The sequence below is a fragment of the Cetorhinus maximus genome, chromosome 19, assembly GCF_964194155.1.
Source record: "Cetorhinus maximus chromosome 19, sCetMax3.hap1.1, whole genome shotgun sequence".
In the NCBI taxonomy this organism is placed as follows: Eukaryota; Metazoa; Chordata; class Chondrichthyes; order Lamniformes; family Cetorhinidae; genus Cetorhinus; species Cetorhinus maximus.
Window position 1 is genome coordinate 94900388 of NC_135897.1, and position 19138 is coordinate 94919525.

Genomic DNA, 19138 nt, shown 5'->3' on the forward strand with positions numbered 1-19138 from the left:
CTACATAAATGCAAATCTTTCTCATTCAAATTCCCTTATCATTGATGGTCATTCCTCAGACAGCCAGCTACACACTTGCTGTGTTTTATTATTGAAGAGTGATTCAATATGCAATATTTAAATTTATTTGCAGGGAGAGAATAGCCTTGAAGCTCTAAAATGAAATATCCTGCCATCACATTAACATATGAGCAATAAAGAGCTCAGAAATTCAGGAAATGTATTTTACTTACACATGGAGTGGTGCGGATTTGGAGGTGCGTGTCAAACAGCAATGAGCAACATAGCAGAAAATAGCAGTGACAACGCAGCAAAGGCTTAACATTACAATCCCAACCTATCTCATTCAGCTTCACTGCTTCCATTGTCTGCTTTTGCATATTCAGCATATATTTGTGTAGGCCAGGTTCAGAGTCTCTCACTTCCCCCACCATCATATTACCTCATTCATCCTAATTTTCATGCCTAATAACAGGCATATATGGCTTCAAGAGATTTTGCTTGACGGAAAATGATTTCTCTATCCGAGTAGCCCAAACACAATGGAGGACCAGTGGGCAGGTCATGCGCTTGGCAATTATAGCTTCTCATTTTCTTCCTGTCATACTCCGCTGCCTGGTCCTGTCAGTCTGTCTCTGTCACAAGGCTGGCCAGGGGTTAAAGTCCCACTCCGAGAGACTCCAGCACAGTGTTACATTGTTATAGACGCCAGCCTTAGGATGAGACAACAAACCGGTGCCCCATCTGTTTGTTCCAGCAAAGAGTAAAAGTTCCACGATGTAGTCAGAATTAATAAATTATTCTCCTTCAACGAACACCAAAAAAACTAATTGCCATTCTTCTCACAGCTGGTTTTATGTAAAATGTCTACTTCATTTTTCTAAAATATCTACTTCATTTTTCTATTGTCACTGTACTTCAAAGCAGTTGACTGCACATTTGAAGCTTTCAAATACTTCAGGAATGATAAGGTGCTATATGAATGCAAGCTTTTCTTTCGAACGGGTAGATATTAGCCTTAAAACAACAATAACTTGCATTTATACAGTGTATTTAACATAGAAAAACATTCATACAGGCATTCGGAAGAAAACGGATGTCGAGCTGAAGATGATGTTAAGGAGCACGATCAAAACCTTGCACAGAGGTGGGTTTGGAAGTGGTACTTAAGATGACAGGAGGTGAAGAAATGTAGGGTGGGAATTTCACATTGCACACCTTGGACAGTTGAAGATACTTGGGGGATCAGAGAGTTTGGGTAGTGGGAAGGGGGGATCAGAGAGTCTGGGTAGTGGGAAGGGGGTTTTCGTAGAGCTGGAGGTGGTTACAAAGGTAAGGATGGGTGAAGCTATGAAGGAATTTAAACACATGGATGAGAATTTTAAATCTGAGCTATCAGGGTTTTGGGACTTGACATGGGATATGGTAAAGGATGCAGAATCTTCTAAGAGCTGAAGCTTATTTTGGGCAGAGGGCATTGGAATAGCCCAGTCTGGAGGTGACAAAGACACAGATGAGGGTTTCAGTAGGTGCGAGTTGAGGAGTAGAGGTTTTTTTTTAAATAGGAAGGATGTAGGAATGGAAACTGAGTGCAGCTTGCAAAACAGAAACCAAAGTTCAGTCTTTTTCAGCCTGGAACAGCAGCCAAAGGGAAGGCAGATCCAGTAGGTGATGGGAAGGGGAGGAAACAGGACAGAAGAGTCTAAGAGGAGAAAGAAGGGAAACAGAAGTAATGGGCCTGGGTCCAGAGCCACGGCCACTAAACTACTGACCGCCCAAATGGCCTTTCTGGATCTTTCTGGAACGATCTATTGTTGATTGTTCTCTTTTCTCAGATACTGCCCACCACTCATTCAAAACTGCCTCTCCTTAGCCCTCTGTCTTTGCAAACTCTCTCTAACGACAATCTCCAAACTTCATTCCCTCTCCGAAGTCTTTGAACGTATTGGCGCTATCCAACTCAGTGTCCATCTTTCCAGGAACTCCACCTTTGAATTCTTACAATTCGGCTTGTGCCCCAGCAACAGTCCCAGAATGCCTCTTATTAAAGTCTGAAATGGCATCCTTCCTCACCTTTCTCATCTGCAGCCTTTGATACGACTGACCACACCATCCTCTTGCAACGCCTCTCCACTGACATCCAGCTAGGTCGGACTGCTCTCACCCGTTTCCATTCTATTCTATCCAGTCCTAGCCTGAAAATCATCCACAATGGTTTCTCTTTTTGCTGCTCCACCATTACCTTTGGTGCCCCCAAGGTACAATTGTTGGCCCCCTCCTTTTTCTCATCAACATGCTGTCCTTAAATCATCTGAAAGCACGACGTTACTTTTCACGCATATGCTGATGGCATCTAGCTCTACCTCACCACCACCTCTCTCAATCACACCCCATCATCTCTAATTTGCCAGACTGCTTGTCCAATATCCTGCACTAAATAAGCAGATCTTTCTTCCAACTATATATTAGCAAGACCAAAACCACTGTCCTTGGCACCTACCACAAACTCTGATTCCTAGTCATCAACCCATCCCTCTGTCTAAGGTGGAACCAGACTGTTCACAACCTTGGTGTCGATATCTGACTTTAAGTTGAGTTTCCAAACACCATATCCGCACCATCACTAAGTCTGCCTATTTCAACCTCTGTTACATCACCCAATTCACATCAAATCAGGTCATCTGTTGCCGAAACCTTTATCTTTCCCATTGTTACCTTTGGACTTGACCATTCTAAAATACTCTTGGCCAGCCTCTCACATTCTATCCTCCATAAACTTGATTTGGTGGGGTGGTGGGGTGCGGGGGCGGGGTAAAAATGGCTACAAAACATTTGAAAACTGTAAGGAAATTCAACAACAAAATACAGCTGCGATAATTCTGAATCATAAAGAATGAAATGTTTTATTTTCAACACAGTATGTTCGGCGCTAGAGGGAATGTGAGGAAGAACAGAGTAGCTTTCAATTCTGGAACAGAGCAAGGACTCACCTGTAGGTAGTTTTCCAGCCACAGGATGGCTCGCACGTCCAACATGTTTGTAGGTTCTAAGAACGAGAACTTATTTAGATGAAGCTTAGTGGCACCAGTGAAGTATTTCACAAGCAAAACAAAGTTAGCAACACAAGGTTACTAAGGGCTTGCATACTGCATCCGAACAATAACCTCTCTACCAAGTACAGCAACACCCAGCTCATTCATTCTTCACCCTCAAATATCTCAGAGGGGATAGTATATGGCTAGAACACAAAATTTTCAAAAATGTGTACCAGATGGGCACTGTAGGCAAGGCTGCATTCACTAGCCATCTCTAGTCTCCCAAAGAGAATTAAAAGCCAGCCCTAGCGTGGGACTGGAGTCATGTGTAGCCTAGGCCAGCTAAGAGTGTCAGGTTCCTGACCTTGAAGTTACATTCCTGAATGTTTATATTTAGGAAGGAAACTTGCTGACCTTATCTGGTCTGAGCCTAAGTGATTCCAGTCCCACACCAATGTACTTGACTCTTAACTGCCCTCTGGAATGGCCTAGCAAGCCACACAATTGTGTCAAACCACTGAAAGAATAACTGAGCAATTAGGGATGGACAATAAGTGCAGATGTTTGGAAGTTGTGCGATTCGCACTTTCATTTCTTCATGGCTGGGAAGCAACAAGAGGAAGTTGTCTCACTGTCCAGCTTGGCTGCAGCCATTATATTTACTGCTGCCTAGTGAAACCACTATGCAGGGCTTTGCTCACCGTCTATTGTGACACCATCTCATTTACAATACTGTCCAGATCAGGGCTGTCGACGTGTCCCCTTGGGAGAAGTCCAAAAAGCAGCAAGAGAAGATGTAGCTTCTTCTCGAGTTTGGGACGAGGTGTGGAAGGCCTGGCCCCTTAACAGCACAACTAGAGTGAAGAACTGGATGTGTATGAGAACTACAGGTGCAACCATGTGTTCTAATGTTATGGTAGCATAAGTTAATGTGTCATCAGATGTATAATAGTACATAGAAAAACTACTAACATTTTAAGTCACTTCTACTTCAAATACTGTCGAAATAGATCTATTAAGTTCATACAACACTAACTATTTAAGGGCAATAACACTTAAACCCACTTTGTTAAATGTCAAGCGTTTTGCAGCACTGCTGAGGGGTGCGATACATGAGTACCAGTACAGTCAACTTACCATCTAGTAACAGAAGATCAGGCCTGAAAGAGAGGGAGACAGACAGAATATAATAACTCAGTCAATTACCTGAAAGATGATCAAATTGCTCACTGCAGTGAAGGTTGGGCCCAGATTGGAATCCTGATCTCAACCTAACAACCAGTAGAAGAGCTACAACACTCACTAATAGCCTAGGGCTGACAAAACACCAAGTTTCAGCATCTTCAGGCAGTGAGAGGAGTTGTGAGCAAAATCACAAAACAAAACAAAAAAAGGCAGAGTGAACTTGAGGTATTGAGTGAACTACTAAAGCACATGATGTCAGATCACAAGGATCCACGATAGTGTTTACTTCATGTGCCATACGGTAGCACAGTGCACCAGCTACTTTCTACTGCCAGAGGCTGTATTGTACAGCCGGTTTATTAGAGTGCTTTGAGGAAGTAAAAAGCAACATGGATAAAGGGGATTCTGTAGACTTCCAGAAAGAATTTGACAAGTGCCACATCAAAGGCTACTACACAAAATAAGAGTTCATGGTGTAGGGGGCAACATATTAGCAAGGATTGAGGATTGGTTAGCTAACAAGAAACAGAGTAGGCATAAATGTTTCACTTTGACAAGAAGTAAAGGGCTGGACAGGGTAAAAGGATGTTTCCCCTGGCTGTGGGTTCTAGAACCAGTGACACAGTCTCAGAATAAGGAGCAAGCCATTTAGGACGGCAATGAGGAGGAATTTCTTCACTCAAAGGGTACTGAATCTTTGCAATTCTCTACCCCAGAGGGCTGTGGAAGCTCTTGAGTATGTTCAAGACAGATTTCTAGATGCTAATGACATCAAGAGATATGGGGATAGCACGAGAAAGTGTTGTTGAGGTAGATGATTAGCCATGATCTAGATGAATGGCAGAACAGGCTCATGGGGCCAAATGGCCATCCCGCTCCTAATTCATATGAACATATGAAATAGAAGTAGGTCATTCGGTCCCTTGAGCCTGATCCGCCATTTAATAAGATCATAATTGACCTGTTTGTGTTTCGAAGTCCGCATTCCTATCTACACCCGATAACTTTTGATTCCCTTGCCTAACAAGAATCTATCTACCTCCACCTTAAAAATATTTAATGGCCCCGCTTCCACCCCCTTCTGAGGTAGAGAGCTTCAGAGTCGCACAACCCTCTGGAGAAAAAAATTCTCCTCATAACAAGTTAAATGAATTGATAGCGCACAATGACGTAAATAAATATGATCTGATCACCATCACGATGACATGGCAGCATGGCAAGGATTGGGTCCCGAGTGTTGAAGGATACATGACATTGAGGAAGAACAGGAAGCTAGGTAAAGGTGGAAGGGTAGTACTGTTGATCAAGGATGGCATTTGGTGCAATAGTTAAAGACGACTTTGGTTCAGGAGATCAGGATGTAGAATCAGTTTGGGTTGAGATGAAGAATAGGGAAAGAAGTCACTGGTGGCAGTGGTTTACAGGCCCTCCCTAACCGTAATCGCAATGTTGGACAAAGTATCCAAGAAGAAAGATTGGGTGTTTGTGACAAAGAGACAGCAATAATCATGGGCAATTTCAATCTACGTATAAACCGGAAAAATCAGATTGGCAGTAGTAGCCTGGATGAGGAGTTCATAGAATGCTTTCGAGATAGTTTTTTTTAGAGCAGCACATTCTGGAACCAACCAGAGAGCAGGTGAAGCTCAACACAAACTGGAGGAACAGCACCTCATCTTCCGACTAGGCACTTTACAGCCTTCTGGACTGAATATTGAGTTCAACAATTTTAGATCATGAACTCTCTCCTCCATCCCCACCCCCGCTTCCGATCCCCCTTTTTTCCAATAATTTATATAGATTTTTCTTTTCCCACCAATGTCCATTATTTTTAAAATGTATTTCGATCCATTGTTTTATCTCTACCTTTTAGCCTATTTCGATCCCTTCCCCCCACCCCACCCCCACTTGGGCTATCTGTACCTTGCTCGTCCTGCTTTCTACCCTTAATGTCACCTATTATCACATTCCTTAGATAAGATCACCACCTTCAACACCTCTTTGTCCTTTTGTCTATGACATCTTTTGGCTATCTCCACCTATCACTAGCCCTCTATCCAGCTCTACCTGTCCCACCCCCCCGCTTAAACCAGCTTATATTTCACCTCTTTTCTACTTTTCCTTAGTTCTGTTGAAGAGTCATACGGATTTGAAACGTTAACTGTGTTCCTCTCCGTAGATGCTGTCAGACTTGCTGAGTTTTTCCAGGTATTTTTATTTTTGTTTTGGATTTCCAGCATCCGCAGTTATTTGCTTTTATCAGAGAGCAGGTTATATTAGACTTGGTATTATGTAATGAGACAGGATTAATTAATTAATGACCTCAGAGTGAAGGCACACCTAGGTAACAGTGACCACAATATGATTGAATTTTACATCCAGTTTGAAAGGAAGAGCGGGTCTAAGGCTAGTATTTTAAACATAAATAAGGGCCACTATGTGGGCATGAAAGCTGAGCTCATTGAAGTGAACTGGGGTACTAGGCTAGGAGGTAGATCAATAGAGAAACAGTGGCAGACATTTAAGAGGATATTTCAGAATACTCAAAATAAGTATATTCCTAGTATAAGGAGAAATTCTAAGGAGAGGACCCACCATCTGTGGTTAACTAAAGAAGTTAAGAAAAGCACCAAACTTAAGGAAAAAGCATATAAACAATGCAAAGATGAGTGGCAGGTCATATGACTGGTTAGAATAAAAAGAATGGCAGAGAATGACTAAAAGGTTAATCAGGAGAAAGAAATTAGAGTATGAGAGGAAGCTGGTTAGAAATGTAAAAACAGATAGCAAGAGTTTCTACAGGTATTTAAAAAGGGAAAGTGAGTGTTGGTCCTCTTGAGTGTGACAATGGGGAGTTAATAGTAGATCAGGGGGGATAGTGGTGTAGTGGTAATATTGCTGGACTAGTAACCCAGAGATCCAGGATAATGCCCTGAGGAGATGGATTCAAATCGCAGCTGGTGGAATTTATATCCAGTTAATAAATCTGGAAGTGAAAGCTAATCTCAGTAATGGTGGCCATTAAACTATCATTGATTGTCATAAAAATCCATCTGGTTCACTAACATCCTGTAGGGAAGGGAATCTGTCATTCTCACCTGGTCTGGCCTACATGTGACTCCAGACCCACAGCAATGTGGTTGACTCTGAAATGACCTCTGAAATGGCCTCGTAAGCCACTCAGTTCAAGGGCAATTAGGGATGGGCAACAAATGCTGGCCTTGCCAGTGATACCCACATCCCGTGAAAGAAGAAGAAAAAAATTAATAAGAAAATGGAACTGGATACAGCAATTAGAAGAAAAAACTGTGTCAACTTAGTGGGAGGCATTCAAAGGTGAGATTCTATGGACACAGTGCAGACATGTCCCCACAAAGGAAAAGGGTGGTGCTGCCAAATCTGGAGCCCTTTGGTTATCCGAAAGCATACAGGCCAAGATAAAGTAGAAAACGAAAGCTTATGACAGTCACAAAAGACTTAATACTGTAGAAAGCCTAGTGGAATACAGAAAGAAAACCTTACTGTTGCCAAGCAACAGTGGTCCAGGGACACAGGAAAGGCGGAAGAGAGTGTTTAGTGTGTGTGTGAGAGAGTGAAGAAAGAGATTTTCAGCTGAGAAGGAAACATTACAAGTCTACTGGGACAGTAGTTCACAGAATAGTCAGTTATAGAACTTAGTAAAGTGATCAGGTTAGCAGAGGTGCTACTGGAAGACTGAGTTTAGACTGCAGTTTTTGGGTGTCTAAGGGAGAAACATGAGTTGAGTGAAAAGCATCAGGTGAATGGTCAGGAATTCACTGGAATAAAACCATTTGCAACTGTGCCAGTCCCAAGAGAGAAGCCTTTGTGTGTCAAACTAGTGGTAACTCTTCACTGGTTTGTGCGTCTGTAAAGGAATAGTGTAAATTTGAAGCGTGTTCTTGTGTTTGTATTGAGCTCTTTCCAACCTTTTTGCCCTGTGCAATATAGTTTTTTTTGTTTAATTAATTAACTTTATTCTGTGTGTTAAAAGTTTATCAGTAGACGACTGTGAATTTGTTCAGTAACTTCCTCCACGGTTTCTAAAAAAAAGTTAAGATTTATCAAGCCAGGTTTCACTCTGGGATCTGACTTCTCCAGGAGTCTGGAAAGAGTGTCCTGCAGTCAGCATTGCAGTGAAGCAGTCTGGGAAGCGTGTCCTGCAGTCAGCATTGCGGTGAAGCAGTCTGGGAAGAGTGTCCTGCAATCAGTTCTTGTTGAAAATAACAAGAGTGACAGGACAAGACAGCGCGAGAGCGGCGGAGAGATCAGAACCAGCGCGAGTGTGGGGAAGCCTCAAAAAGTGACGTCAACACAAAGGTGAGTGCCAATTGGTAAGTAGTGGGTAAGTGTTTTTCACCAGTTTTTTTCTCCAGTTTAAAATAGATTAAGCAAAGGAAAGGTAAGGGTTCTAGTTTTTATTTAAAGTAGATAAATAATTTAACTTTTTTTTACTGTATTTAACTTAAAGGGTTTTTTTTTCCAACTATAGGCATGGCAGGGCAGCTCAGTCAAGTGTTATGTACCACCTGCAATATGTGGGAGGTCCTAGGCACTCCTTGCGCTCTGATCGACCATGTGTGCAGGAAGTGCCACCAGCTGCAGCTACTTGAGCTCCGTGTTTCAGAGCTTGAGCAGCAGCTGAAGGCACTGAGGTACATCCGCGAGGCTGAGAGTTTCGTGGATAGCACGTTATTAGACGTGGTCACCCCACAGTTTACGGTAGTGCAGACAGGGAGAGAATAGGTGACCATCAGTCAGAAGAAAGGTGTCAGGCAGGTAGTCAGGAAATCCCCAGGATGCATCTTGCTCAAGAGCCGTTTTTCTGTGTTGGAAAATGGTGAGATCGACGGTTGCTCTGGGGAGTGCAGCCACGCTCGTGGTACTGTGCGTGGCTCAGCTGCACAGGGGGGGAGGAAAAAGAGGGGAAGAGAAATAGTGGTAGGAGACTCAATAGTAAGGGGAATAGGCAGGCGTTTGTGCGGCTGTAGACGTGACTCCAGGATGGTATGTAGCCTCCCTGGAGCCAGGGTCAAGGATGTCACTGAACGGCTACAGGGCATTCTAAAGGGGGAGGGCAAAACGACATAGGTAGAAAGAGGGATGAGGTCCTGCAAGCAGAATTTAGAGAGTTAGGAAACAGATTTAAAAACAGGACCTCAAAAGGTAGTAATCTCTGGATTACTTCTGTACTTCTGTACAAGGCGGACGGGTTGCACCTGAACCGGAATGGGACCAATATCCTTGTGGGGAGGTTTGCTAATGCTGTTGGGGAGGGTTCAAACTAACTTGGCAGGGGGATGGGATCCTGAGAGGAGGTTCAGCAGGGGGAGATGCACGGCCAAAATTAGGAGAGAGCAAGTGAGTTTGGAAGGCATAGAAATTATAGGCCAGTTAAAGCACAAGGGAGTTTGGCAAGGTTGGATGGTATTTATGTTAATGCAAGAAATCTGACGAATAAGGCAGGTGAGTTGAGGGCACAAATTAACACATGGAAGTATGATGTCATTTCTGTCACAGAGACATGGTTGAGAGAGGGGCAGGATTGGCAGCTCAATATTCCAGGATATGGGGTCTTCAGGCGAGACAGGGAAGGAGGTAAAAGAGGAGGGGGTATCGCAATATTGATTAAGGAATCAATTACAGCAGTAAGGAGAGATGACATCTTAGAAGGCTCCTCAAATGAAACCATATGGGTAGAACTGAAAAACGAAAACGAAAAAGGAGCAATCACATTGCAGGGAGTGTACTATAAGCTCCCAAACAGTCAAAGAGAAATAGAAGAGCAGATATGTAGGCAAATTTCAGAGAAGTGTAAAAATAATAAGGTAGTAATAGTGGGGGATTTCAACTTCCCCAACGTTAACTGGGTTAGTCATAGTGTGATAGGTTAAGAGGGACCAGAATTCTTAAAATGCATCCAGGAGAGCTTTTTAAGCCAGTACATAGAAGGTCCTACAAGAGAGGGGGTGGTCCTGGACTTAATTTTAGAGAATGAAGCCGGGCAAGTGGTAGAGGTATCAGTGGGGGAGCATTTTGCAGATAGTGATCACAACTTCGTTAGATTCAAGGTTTTTATGGAAAGGGACAAGGATGGACCAGAAATCAGAGTTCTAAATTGGGGGAAGGCCGATTTTAAAAAGATCAGGTATGATTTGGCCAGAGTGGACTGGGAGCAGCTACTTTTAGGTAAATCTGCGTCATAGCAGTGGGACTCATTCAAGAAGGAAACAGGGAGAGTAGAGGGCCAACATATTCCAGTAAAGACAAAGGGTGGGACCAACAAATCCAGGGAACCCTGGATGTCGAGGGATATACAGGATTGGATAAAGAGAAAAAGGGAGGCTTATGGCAGAGACTGAGGACTCAAAACAGCGGAAGCCCTAGAGGAGTATAGAATGTGTAGGGGGAACTTAAAAAGGAAATTAGGAGAGCAAAAAGGGGGCATGAAAAAACATTGGTAGGTAAAATAAAGGAAAATCCAAAGTTATTTTACAAGTACATTAAGAGTAAGAAGGTAACTAGGGAAAAGAGTAGGGCCCACAGTGGTAATTTGTGTGTGGAACCGGAAGATGTAGGTAGGGTTCTAAATGAATACTTTGTGTCAGTGTTCATAAGTGAGAGGGATGACGTGGGTATGGAAATCAGGCAGAAGGGCTGTGATATAATTAAAGAAATTGGCATAGAAAGGGGGGAGGTTCTAAATGGTCTGGCAGGCTTAAAAGTAGATAAATCTCCAGGCCTGGATGCAATGTATCCCAGACTGTTGAGTGAGGCAAGGGAGGAGATAGCAGGGGCGCTGGCAATAATTTTCAATGCCTCTCTGGCCACAGTAGAGACGCCAGAGGACTGGAGGACAGCCAATGTGGTACTGTTATTCAAGAAGGGAGGAAGGGATAAACCAGGGAACTACAGGCCAGTCAGTCTAACCTCAGTGGTGGGGAAACTATTGGAAGCAATTCTGAGGGACAGAATTAATCTACACTTGGAGAGGCAGGGATTAATCAAGGGACAGTCAGCATGGTTTTGTTAACGGGAGGTCATGTCTGCCCAATTTGATTGAATTTTTCGAAGAGGTGACCAGGTGTGTAGATGAGGGCAATGCATTTGACATAGTCTACTTGGACTTCAGCAAGGCTTTTGATAAGGTCCTGCATGGAAGACTGATAACGAAGGTAACAGCCCATGGGATCCAAGACAATTTGGCAAATTGGATCCAGAATTGACTGAGTGGCAGGAAGCAGAGGGTGATGGTCGAGGGATGTTTTTGTAACTAGATGCCTGTGTCCAGTGGGGTTCCACAGGGATCGGTGTTGGGTCCCTTGCTGTTTGTGGTATATATAAACAGTTTAGACTTGAATGTAGGAGGGTTGATCAGTAAGTTCGAGGATGACGCAAAAATTGGTGGGGTGGTAAATAGAGGAGGTTAGCCTTAGATTACAGGAGGATATAGACGGGTTGGTCAGATGCGCTGATCAGTGGCAAATGGAACATAATCCGGATAAGTGTGGCATGATGCACTGGGGCAGGACAAACGAGGCATGGGAATACACAACGAATGGTAGGAACCTGGGAAGTATCGAGGATCAGAGGGATCTTGGTGTGCATGTCCACCTGTCTTTTAAGGTAGCGGGACAGGAGATAAGGTGGTTAAGAAGGCATATGGGATACTTGCCTTTATTAGCTGAGGCATAGAATATAAGAGCAAGGAGGTTATGCTGGAACTGTATAAAACGCTGGTTAGGCCACAGCTAGAGTGTTGTGTGCTGTTCTGGAATCCGCATTATAGGAAGGATGTGACTGCATTGGGGAGAAGATCACATCTGGAGTACTGTACAGTTTTGGTCTCTTTACTTGAGAAACAATATAATGCATTAGAAGCAGTTCAGAGAATGTTCATTCAACTGATTTCTGGGATAAAGAGGTTACCTTATTAGGAAGAAATGTTGGACAGGTTGGGCCATTATCCATTGGAGTTTAGATGCACGAGAAATAATCTTATTGAAAGAGGAGATTTACCAGGATGTCGCCTGGGCTGGAGAGTTTTAGTTATGAGGAGAGATTGGATAGACTGGGGTTATTTTCCTTGGAGCAGAGGAGATTGAGGGGGCACATGGTTGAAGTGTATAAAATTATGAGGGGCATAGATAGGGTAAACAGGAAGGAACTTTTCCCCCTGGTGGAGGGATCAATAACCAGGGGGCATAGATTTAAGGTAAGGGGCAGAAGGTTTAGAGGGGATGAGAGGAAGAATTTTTTCACCCAGCATGTGGTGGGAATCTGGAACTCACTGCCTGAAAGGGTGGTAGAGGCAGAAACCCTCATAACACTTAAGAAGTATTTGGATGTGCACTTGCGATGCCATGGCATACAAGGCTATGGGCCTAGTGCTGGAAAATGGGATTAGAATAGTTAGGTGATTGTTTGACCGGTGTAAACGCGATGGGCCGAAGGGCCTTTTTCTGCGCTGTAGACCTCTATGACTATGAGTATTAACATCAGCTGGGATCGTAACACTACCCTCCTTGTTATCTTCTCAGAAACTCAAATCAAGTTAGTTAGGCGCAACCTTGCCTAAAAAATTCATGCAAAATACTTGGTTAATTAGTGCCTTCTAAATGACGATTAATACTGCCTCAAATTTTTCCAATTTATCAACATGGTTTTGTGAAAGGGAATTCACATTTGACTAACTTCTTAGAGATCTTTGAGGAAGTAATAAGTGATGAGGTGCCACATCAAAGGTTACTACACAAAATAAGAGCTCAAGGCGTAGGGGGTAACATCATGGATACAGAATTGGTTAGCTAACAGGAAGCAGAGTGTAGAGATAAATGGGTCATTTTTGGGTTGGCAAACTTTAGCTAGCAGAGTGCCACAGGGATCAGTGCCAGGGCCTCAACTATTTACAATCTACATCAATGACTTGGATGAAGGGAACGAATGTACGGTTGCTAAATTTGCTGTTGATGCAAAGATAAGTAGGAAAGTAAAGTGTGAGGAGTGCATAGTCTCCAAAGGGAATTAAGCAACTGGGCGAAAAATTGGCAGATGGAATTTCATGTAAACTTGTTCACTTTGGCAGGAAGAATAGAAAAACAGTATATTATTTAAACTGAGAAAGATTACAAAACTCTGCGGTACAGCAAGTGATGAGAAGCTAAATGGGATGTTATCATTTATCGCAAGAGGAATGGAATATACAAGTCGGGAAGCTTTGCTACAATTGTACAGGGCATTGGTGATACCACATCTGGAGTACTGTACAGTTTTGGTCTCTTTACTTGAGAAACAATATAATGCATTAGAAGCAGTTCAGAGAATGTTCACTCGACTGATTTCTGGGATAAAGAGGTTACCTTATTAGGAAGAAATGTTGGACAGGTTGGGCCATTATCCATTGGAGTTTAGATCTGATCTTATTGAAACATACAGGATCCTGAGGGGGCTTGACAAGGTGGATGCTGTGAAGATATTTCTCCTTGTGAGAGAGAGACAAGAACAAGGGGACAGTTTAAAAATAAGGGGTCTCTCATTTAAGGTGGACAGGAGGAGAAATATTTTCTCTGAGGGTTGTTAGTCTATGGATTTCTCCTCCCCAGAGAGTAGTGGAGGCGAGGTTTTTTGAATATTTTTAAGGCCAAGTATGATGGATTCTTCATTGACAAGGCAGTCAAAGGGTATAGGGGTAGTGGAACTTTAATTTCACCCCTACGCTTACTTCTTTAGGCTTTCTGTATCTTATATAAGCTTGTCTTCTTTGCCTTATCTTACACTGTACAGACCTTGACATGCAGAAAGGAATTTAGGTTTGGGAATCCCACCCTTTTTGTTTGTAGAAGCATATTTATTCCGGTGGCTATTTCCTCCTTGAATAACTATCACTGCTCAGCAAGTTATTTACATTCAAGTAGCTGTTTCCAGTTCACTTTTCGCAAATCTCATCTCAGCTTAGTAAAATTGGCCTTTCGCCAGTGTGAAACTTTTACACTTTGTCTGCCTTTATCAGTTGCCACATCTATGCTAAATGTGACTCCATTATGCTTGCTACTATTAAAATTCTTTGTCAGTGATACCCCCCTCCACTTGGCTAGTTTCATTCCCTAGAACTGCTCATTCCTTTGGCCTTGCAATGCACTGGTTATATAAAAAAATTCTCCTGAATGCATCTTCAGAATTTTGCACCCTCTAGACCATTTACAATGCTCTTATTCCAGTTAACAATAGGGTAGTTGAAATCCTCTACTATTACTGGCCTGTTGTTTCTGCCTTTCTCAGAAATCTATCTATATATTTGCTCTTCTATCTCCATCTGACTGTTGGGTCTATAATATATTCCCAGCAGTGTGATTTCGCCTTTTTTTGTTTCTCAGTTCAATCCATATGGCCTTATTTGATGCTCCTTCTAGCATATCATCCCTCAGGTGTCAGCTGTGGCTCAGTTGGTAGCATTCTCGCCTCTGAGTCACAAGGCTCTGGCTTCAAAGTCCCACTTCAGAACTTGAGCACAGAGATCTAGGCTGACTCTCAGTGCAGTACTGAGGGAGCGCCATGCTATAGGAGGTGTTGCCTTTTGGAGGAAACACTAAACCGAGGTCTTATCTGCATGCTCAGGTGGATGTGAAAGATCTTGTGATACTATTTCAAGAGCAGCAGGGGGTATATCCCCAGTGTCCTCATCAATTTTTATCCCTCAATCAATATCAGAAAAACAGGTGACTTGATCATGATCAAATTGCTGTTTGTGGGATCTTACTGCTGACTGGCTACATTACAACAGTGATTACATTTCAGAAGTACTTAATTGGCTGTAAAGTGCTTTGAGACATCTGGTGGTTGCAGAAAGTACTCGATAAATTAAGTCTTCCCTTTTAGCTTTTTCCTCATGGCTGTAATTGATTCTTTAACCAATATTACAATGTCCCCTTTTCTTTTAATGCCCCTTTCTATCGCATCTGAAAACCCTGTAATTAGGGATCTTGAGCTGTTATTCCTGCCTTTCTTCAAGCCATGCTTCAATAATAGCTATGATAGCTTCCAAATGTCGAGTTGCACCCTCAGCTCATCTGCTTCATTCACTGGATTCTTTGTACTGAAGTTTTTACTGTTACGTTCTTCCATTTGAAGTAAATGTACCAATCACGTGACAAGGATTGGTGAAACAATAATGTGGGTTCTATATTTGAAGATAAGACTATATACAAAATTTTAACTAGGAAGCCAAGGGTCTAATCTCTACTGCTGCTTGCAGACTGCATAAAAGTCATGGGACTGATACATCACGTCCTGTCGAGGCGGTAGTGAGTCTCGCCCTGAAAGCTACATGTACCTCGTATCACAACATTTACCATTCATTGCTGAGCAACACCGTTGTTGTCTATTTTCTAGCTTTTGTTTTCTCTGCCTTCTGTGCTCCACACAGCACTGCTAATCTTCCTGCTACTTATCCAGCTACGAGCAATCTGATCGTGAAGGTCTCAGAAGCCAAGCTGTGCTTAGCGACCAGTCTATTTCTCCAAGTTCCATCACTCATATGGTGCCTGGAGTACTGTGACCCTGCTTAGTGTCTGATAACAGCATCTGATACAGAGGTTACCTGATCAAACCTCCCGCCTTGAAGTACACTAGTTTGGGACTCAGCCTGGAAAGAGCATGATGCATCGATGCCTATGTACCATAGTGCTCTGTTCTGCCATTAATTCTCTTCTGTTAGAAAAAGACTGGGTAGCAGTGCCCGCTCTTGAGAGATTCTCCAGCAGTTTAGAGTGTCTGAATCCAAAAGATGTCCCAGGACTATTTAAATATGGCCAGTTAATGTATTATTTAGAGCAAATTACCACTATATGCAGCTGGGAGCTGGGCACTATCCTATGGTTGGAACACATCTCGCATTCTGGAGGGCAGGTGGGTTGATGGGCATAGTGAAGTTGGTTCCCAAGGTCTCCTGAAGTTTACTGTGGGGACAAGAGGAAATTTCCCAGTTTTATCCATTGATTTTTTCTTTGCCTTGGGGTGTGTGGGGATAGGATGGGCTTAACAATGAGAGAAGATTATACCAATGGGACCAGACAGGATCGACAGACCTTGTCATATGTTCCAGTGTACATAGGAGTTACAGCCCACAATAATAAGGGTGCTTGCGTTAATCTATTCGGGACTGACTCTGGATTGGCATTGCCACTTCCATGCTGATACTCTTTGAATCAATATGACAGTGCCAGTGTAACTCAAGCCTGTGAATTGCTCTTTTGTCTGGTGGGTCAGATTGCTGTCCAATATCAGAGAAACCCCAAGACAATAGTATAAAAATCTGCCGACATTCACAGATGAAGCCAGCAGATACACTTGATGCTGTGGATATGGACTTTCAAAAGGCGTTTGATTAAGTCCATCATCACTTTTTAAGAAGAACTGAAGCCAATGGAATAAAAGGGGCAGTAGCAGCATAGATACAACATTGGCTAAGGGCTGTTTTTTTGGAATGGAGGGAGGTATCCAGCAGTGTTCCCCAAGGTTCAGTATTTGAACAATTGCTGTTCTTGATATACATTAATGACTCAAACTTGAGGACAGAGTATTATTTCAAAATTTGCACATTACATGGAACGTGTAGGTGTAGGAACTTGTAGGTGCAGTAAACACAATGAGAAATGGGCAGTCACATGATAGATGAAACTCCACGCAAAGTGTCAAGTGATGCATTCTGAAAGGAAGAATAACGAGACACAATATACACTAAAGGTTGTAATTTTAAAGGGGGTTCAAAAGAGAGAAACCCGGGAGTGTTTATGCACAAACCTTTGAAGGCGGCAGGACAGGTTAACAGAGCGGTTAATAAAACATGATATCCTGGGCTTTAAAGACGCACAGAGTACAAAAGCCAGGAAATTATGCTAAACCTACAGAACAAAGTAACCTGGCTCTAGCTGGAATATGGCACTCAATTCTAGGCGTCACACTTGAGGAAGGATGAGGAGCTTTGGAAATGATACAGAAGAGATTTATGAGAATGGTTCCAGGGATGAGGGGTTACTGTTACATGGATAGGCTGGAAAAACTGGGATTGTTCTCTTTAGAGACTAAGTGGAGATTTGACAGAGGTGTTTAAAATGAAACGTTTAGGTAAAGTAAATAAAGAGAAATTGCTTCCAGTAGCTGAAGGATCGATAACCAGATCAACCAGATTCAAGATGATTGGCAAAAGAACCAGAAGTGACATGAGGTAAAACATTTTTATGCAATGAGTGGTTTGGATTTGGAATGAACTGTCTGAGAGGATGGTGACAACTACAGATTCCATAGTAGCTTTCTAAAGACGACTGGATAAATACTTGGAGGAGGAAAAAGGGTAGGGATATGGGGAAAGAGCATGGGAATGGGACTGATAGACGGCTCTTCAAAAGAGCTGATGGGAAATCGATGGGCCGAATAGCCTCTTTCTCTGCTGCACTGTTTGATGTTTTAGCCCTTGTAGCTTAGGTATAGCATACTCCATAGTGTTTAGAAAGCTTTCTCCTTTGAGTTCAATCCCAGAATCAAACTTTGACTGACTTCATAAACAAATTTAGACATAAGAAAATGAGTTTAAAATTATTCTAAATTGAAGCTAGCTTCAGGATAACACAGGAACAGGTGTAGACCATTCAAGCACCTTGAGTCTGTTCCACCACTCAACTGAGGTCAAGGCTCATCCATATCTTAACACAATTTACCTCCCTTTCTTTCACAGCCCTATGCAACGCTTGACGTACTAAAACTAACTGAATTCCCGGCTTTAAAAGAAAACACAGACTGGGCGCCATGGCAAATCAGCCACTTACTTGGCAAACAGTGCCCTGGCCAAAGCCAGCCTCATCCTCCAGCCTCCAGAGAACTCTCTGAAACAGAAACACAAAGTTAACACTGAGACTTGAAAAGAAAACTTAACAATTACTTCAAGATGATTAAAAAGGGCAGGGCTGCACAAGTGAAATGAAACTTACTTAAAGTCTGAAGGAAAAAGGAAGCATATTATCTAAATGGTGAGAGATTCCAGAGCTCTTTAAGATTCAGAGGGATCTGGGTGTCAGAGTGTATGAATCACAAAAAGCTAGTAAGCAGGTACAGCAAGTAATTAGGAAAGCTAATAGAATGTTATCATTTATTGTGAGGGGAATTGATTACAAAAGTAGAGAGGTTATGCTTCAGTTGTACAGGGCATTGGTGAGGCCATGTCTGGAGGATTGTGCACAGTATTGGTCACCTTATTTAAGGAAAGATGTACAGATGTACATGCATTAGCAGTTCAGAGAAGATTTACTAGACTAATACCAGGAATGGCAGGTTGTCTTATGAGGGAAGGTTGACAGGTTAGGCTTGTATCCACTGGAGTTTAGAAGAGTAAAAGGAAACTTGATTGAAACCTTTAAGGTTCTTAGGGGTCTTGATAGGGTGGATATGGAGACGATGTTTCCTCTTGTGGGAGGATCTAGAACTAGGGCTCAATGTTTAAAAATAAGGGGTCGCCATTTAAGACAGGGGAGGAGAAATTTTTTCTGAAAGTTGACAGTGTTCGGAACTCTTCCTCAAAAGGCGATGGAAGCAGGGTCTTTGAATATTTTTAAAGCAGAGCTAGATAGATTCTTGATTAACAAAAGGGTGAAAGGTTATCTGGGAAGGCAGGAATGTGGGGTTGAGGTTACAATCAGATCAGCTATGATCTTACTAAATGGCGGAGCGGGCTCAAAGAGCCAAGTGGCCTACTCCTCCTAATTCATATGTTTGTAACTCTGGGTAGATAGTAATTTAATATTTTCTACTATAAGATCATGGATTAATCTGCTGACATAGTGTTGCAATCTTTAAGGTCCTGATGGGTCAATGAGTTAATTTAATAAACGTAACAATGGGTGACTGACTGT

The 19138-nt window shown here is 42.6% G+C and overlaps 1 protein-coding gene across 2 annotated transcripts in view; it reads right to left on the bottom strand.

Annotated features, from left to right (window-relative positions):
- abcf3 (ATP-binding cassette, sub-family F (GCN20), member 3) overlaps nucleotides 1-19138 on the bottom strand; it is a 144413-nt gene that overhangs the window by 44177 nt on the left and 81098 nt on the right. For both annotated transcript variants that reach the window (XM_078564404.1, XM_078564405.1), the window contains 3 exons: nucleotides 18059-18115; nucleotides 4173-4195; nucleotides 2991-3046 (listed from right to left, as the gene is read on the bottom strand). In XM_078564404.1, the coding sequence (XP_078420530.1) occupies nucleotides 2991-3046; nucleotides 4173-4195; nucleotides 18059-18115 (136 nt within the window). The remainder of the gene's footprint in view (nucleotides 1-2990; nucleotides 3047-4172; nucleotides 4196-18058; nucleotides 18116-19138) is intronic.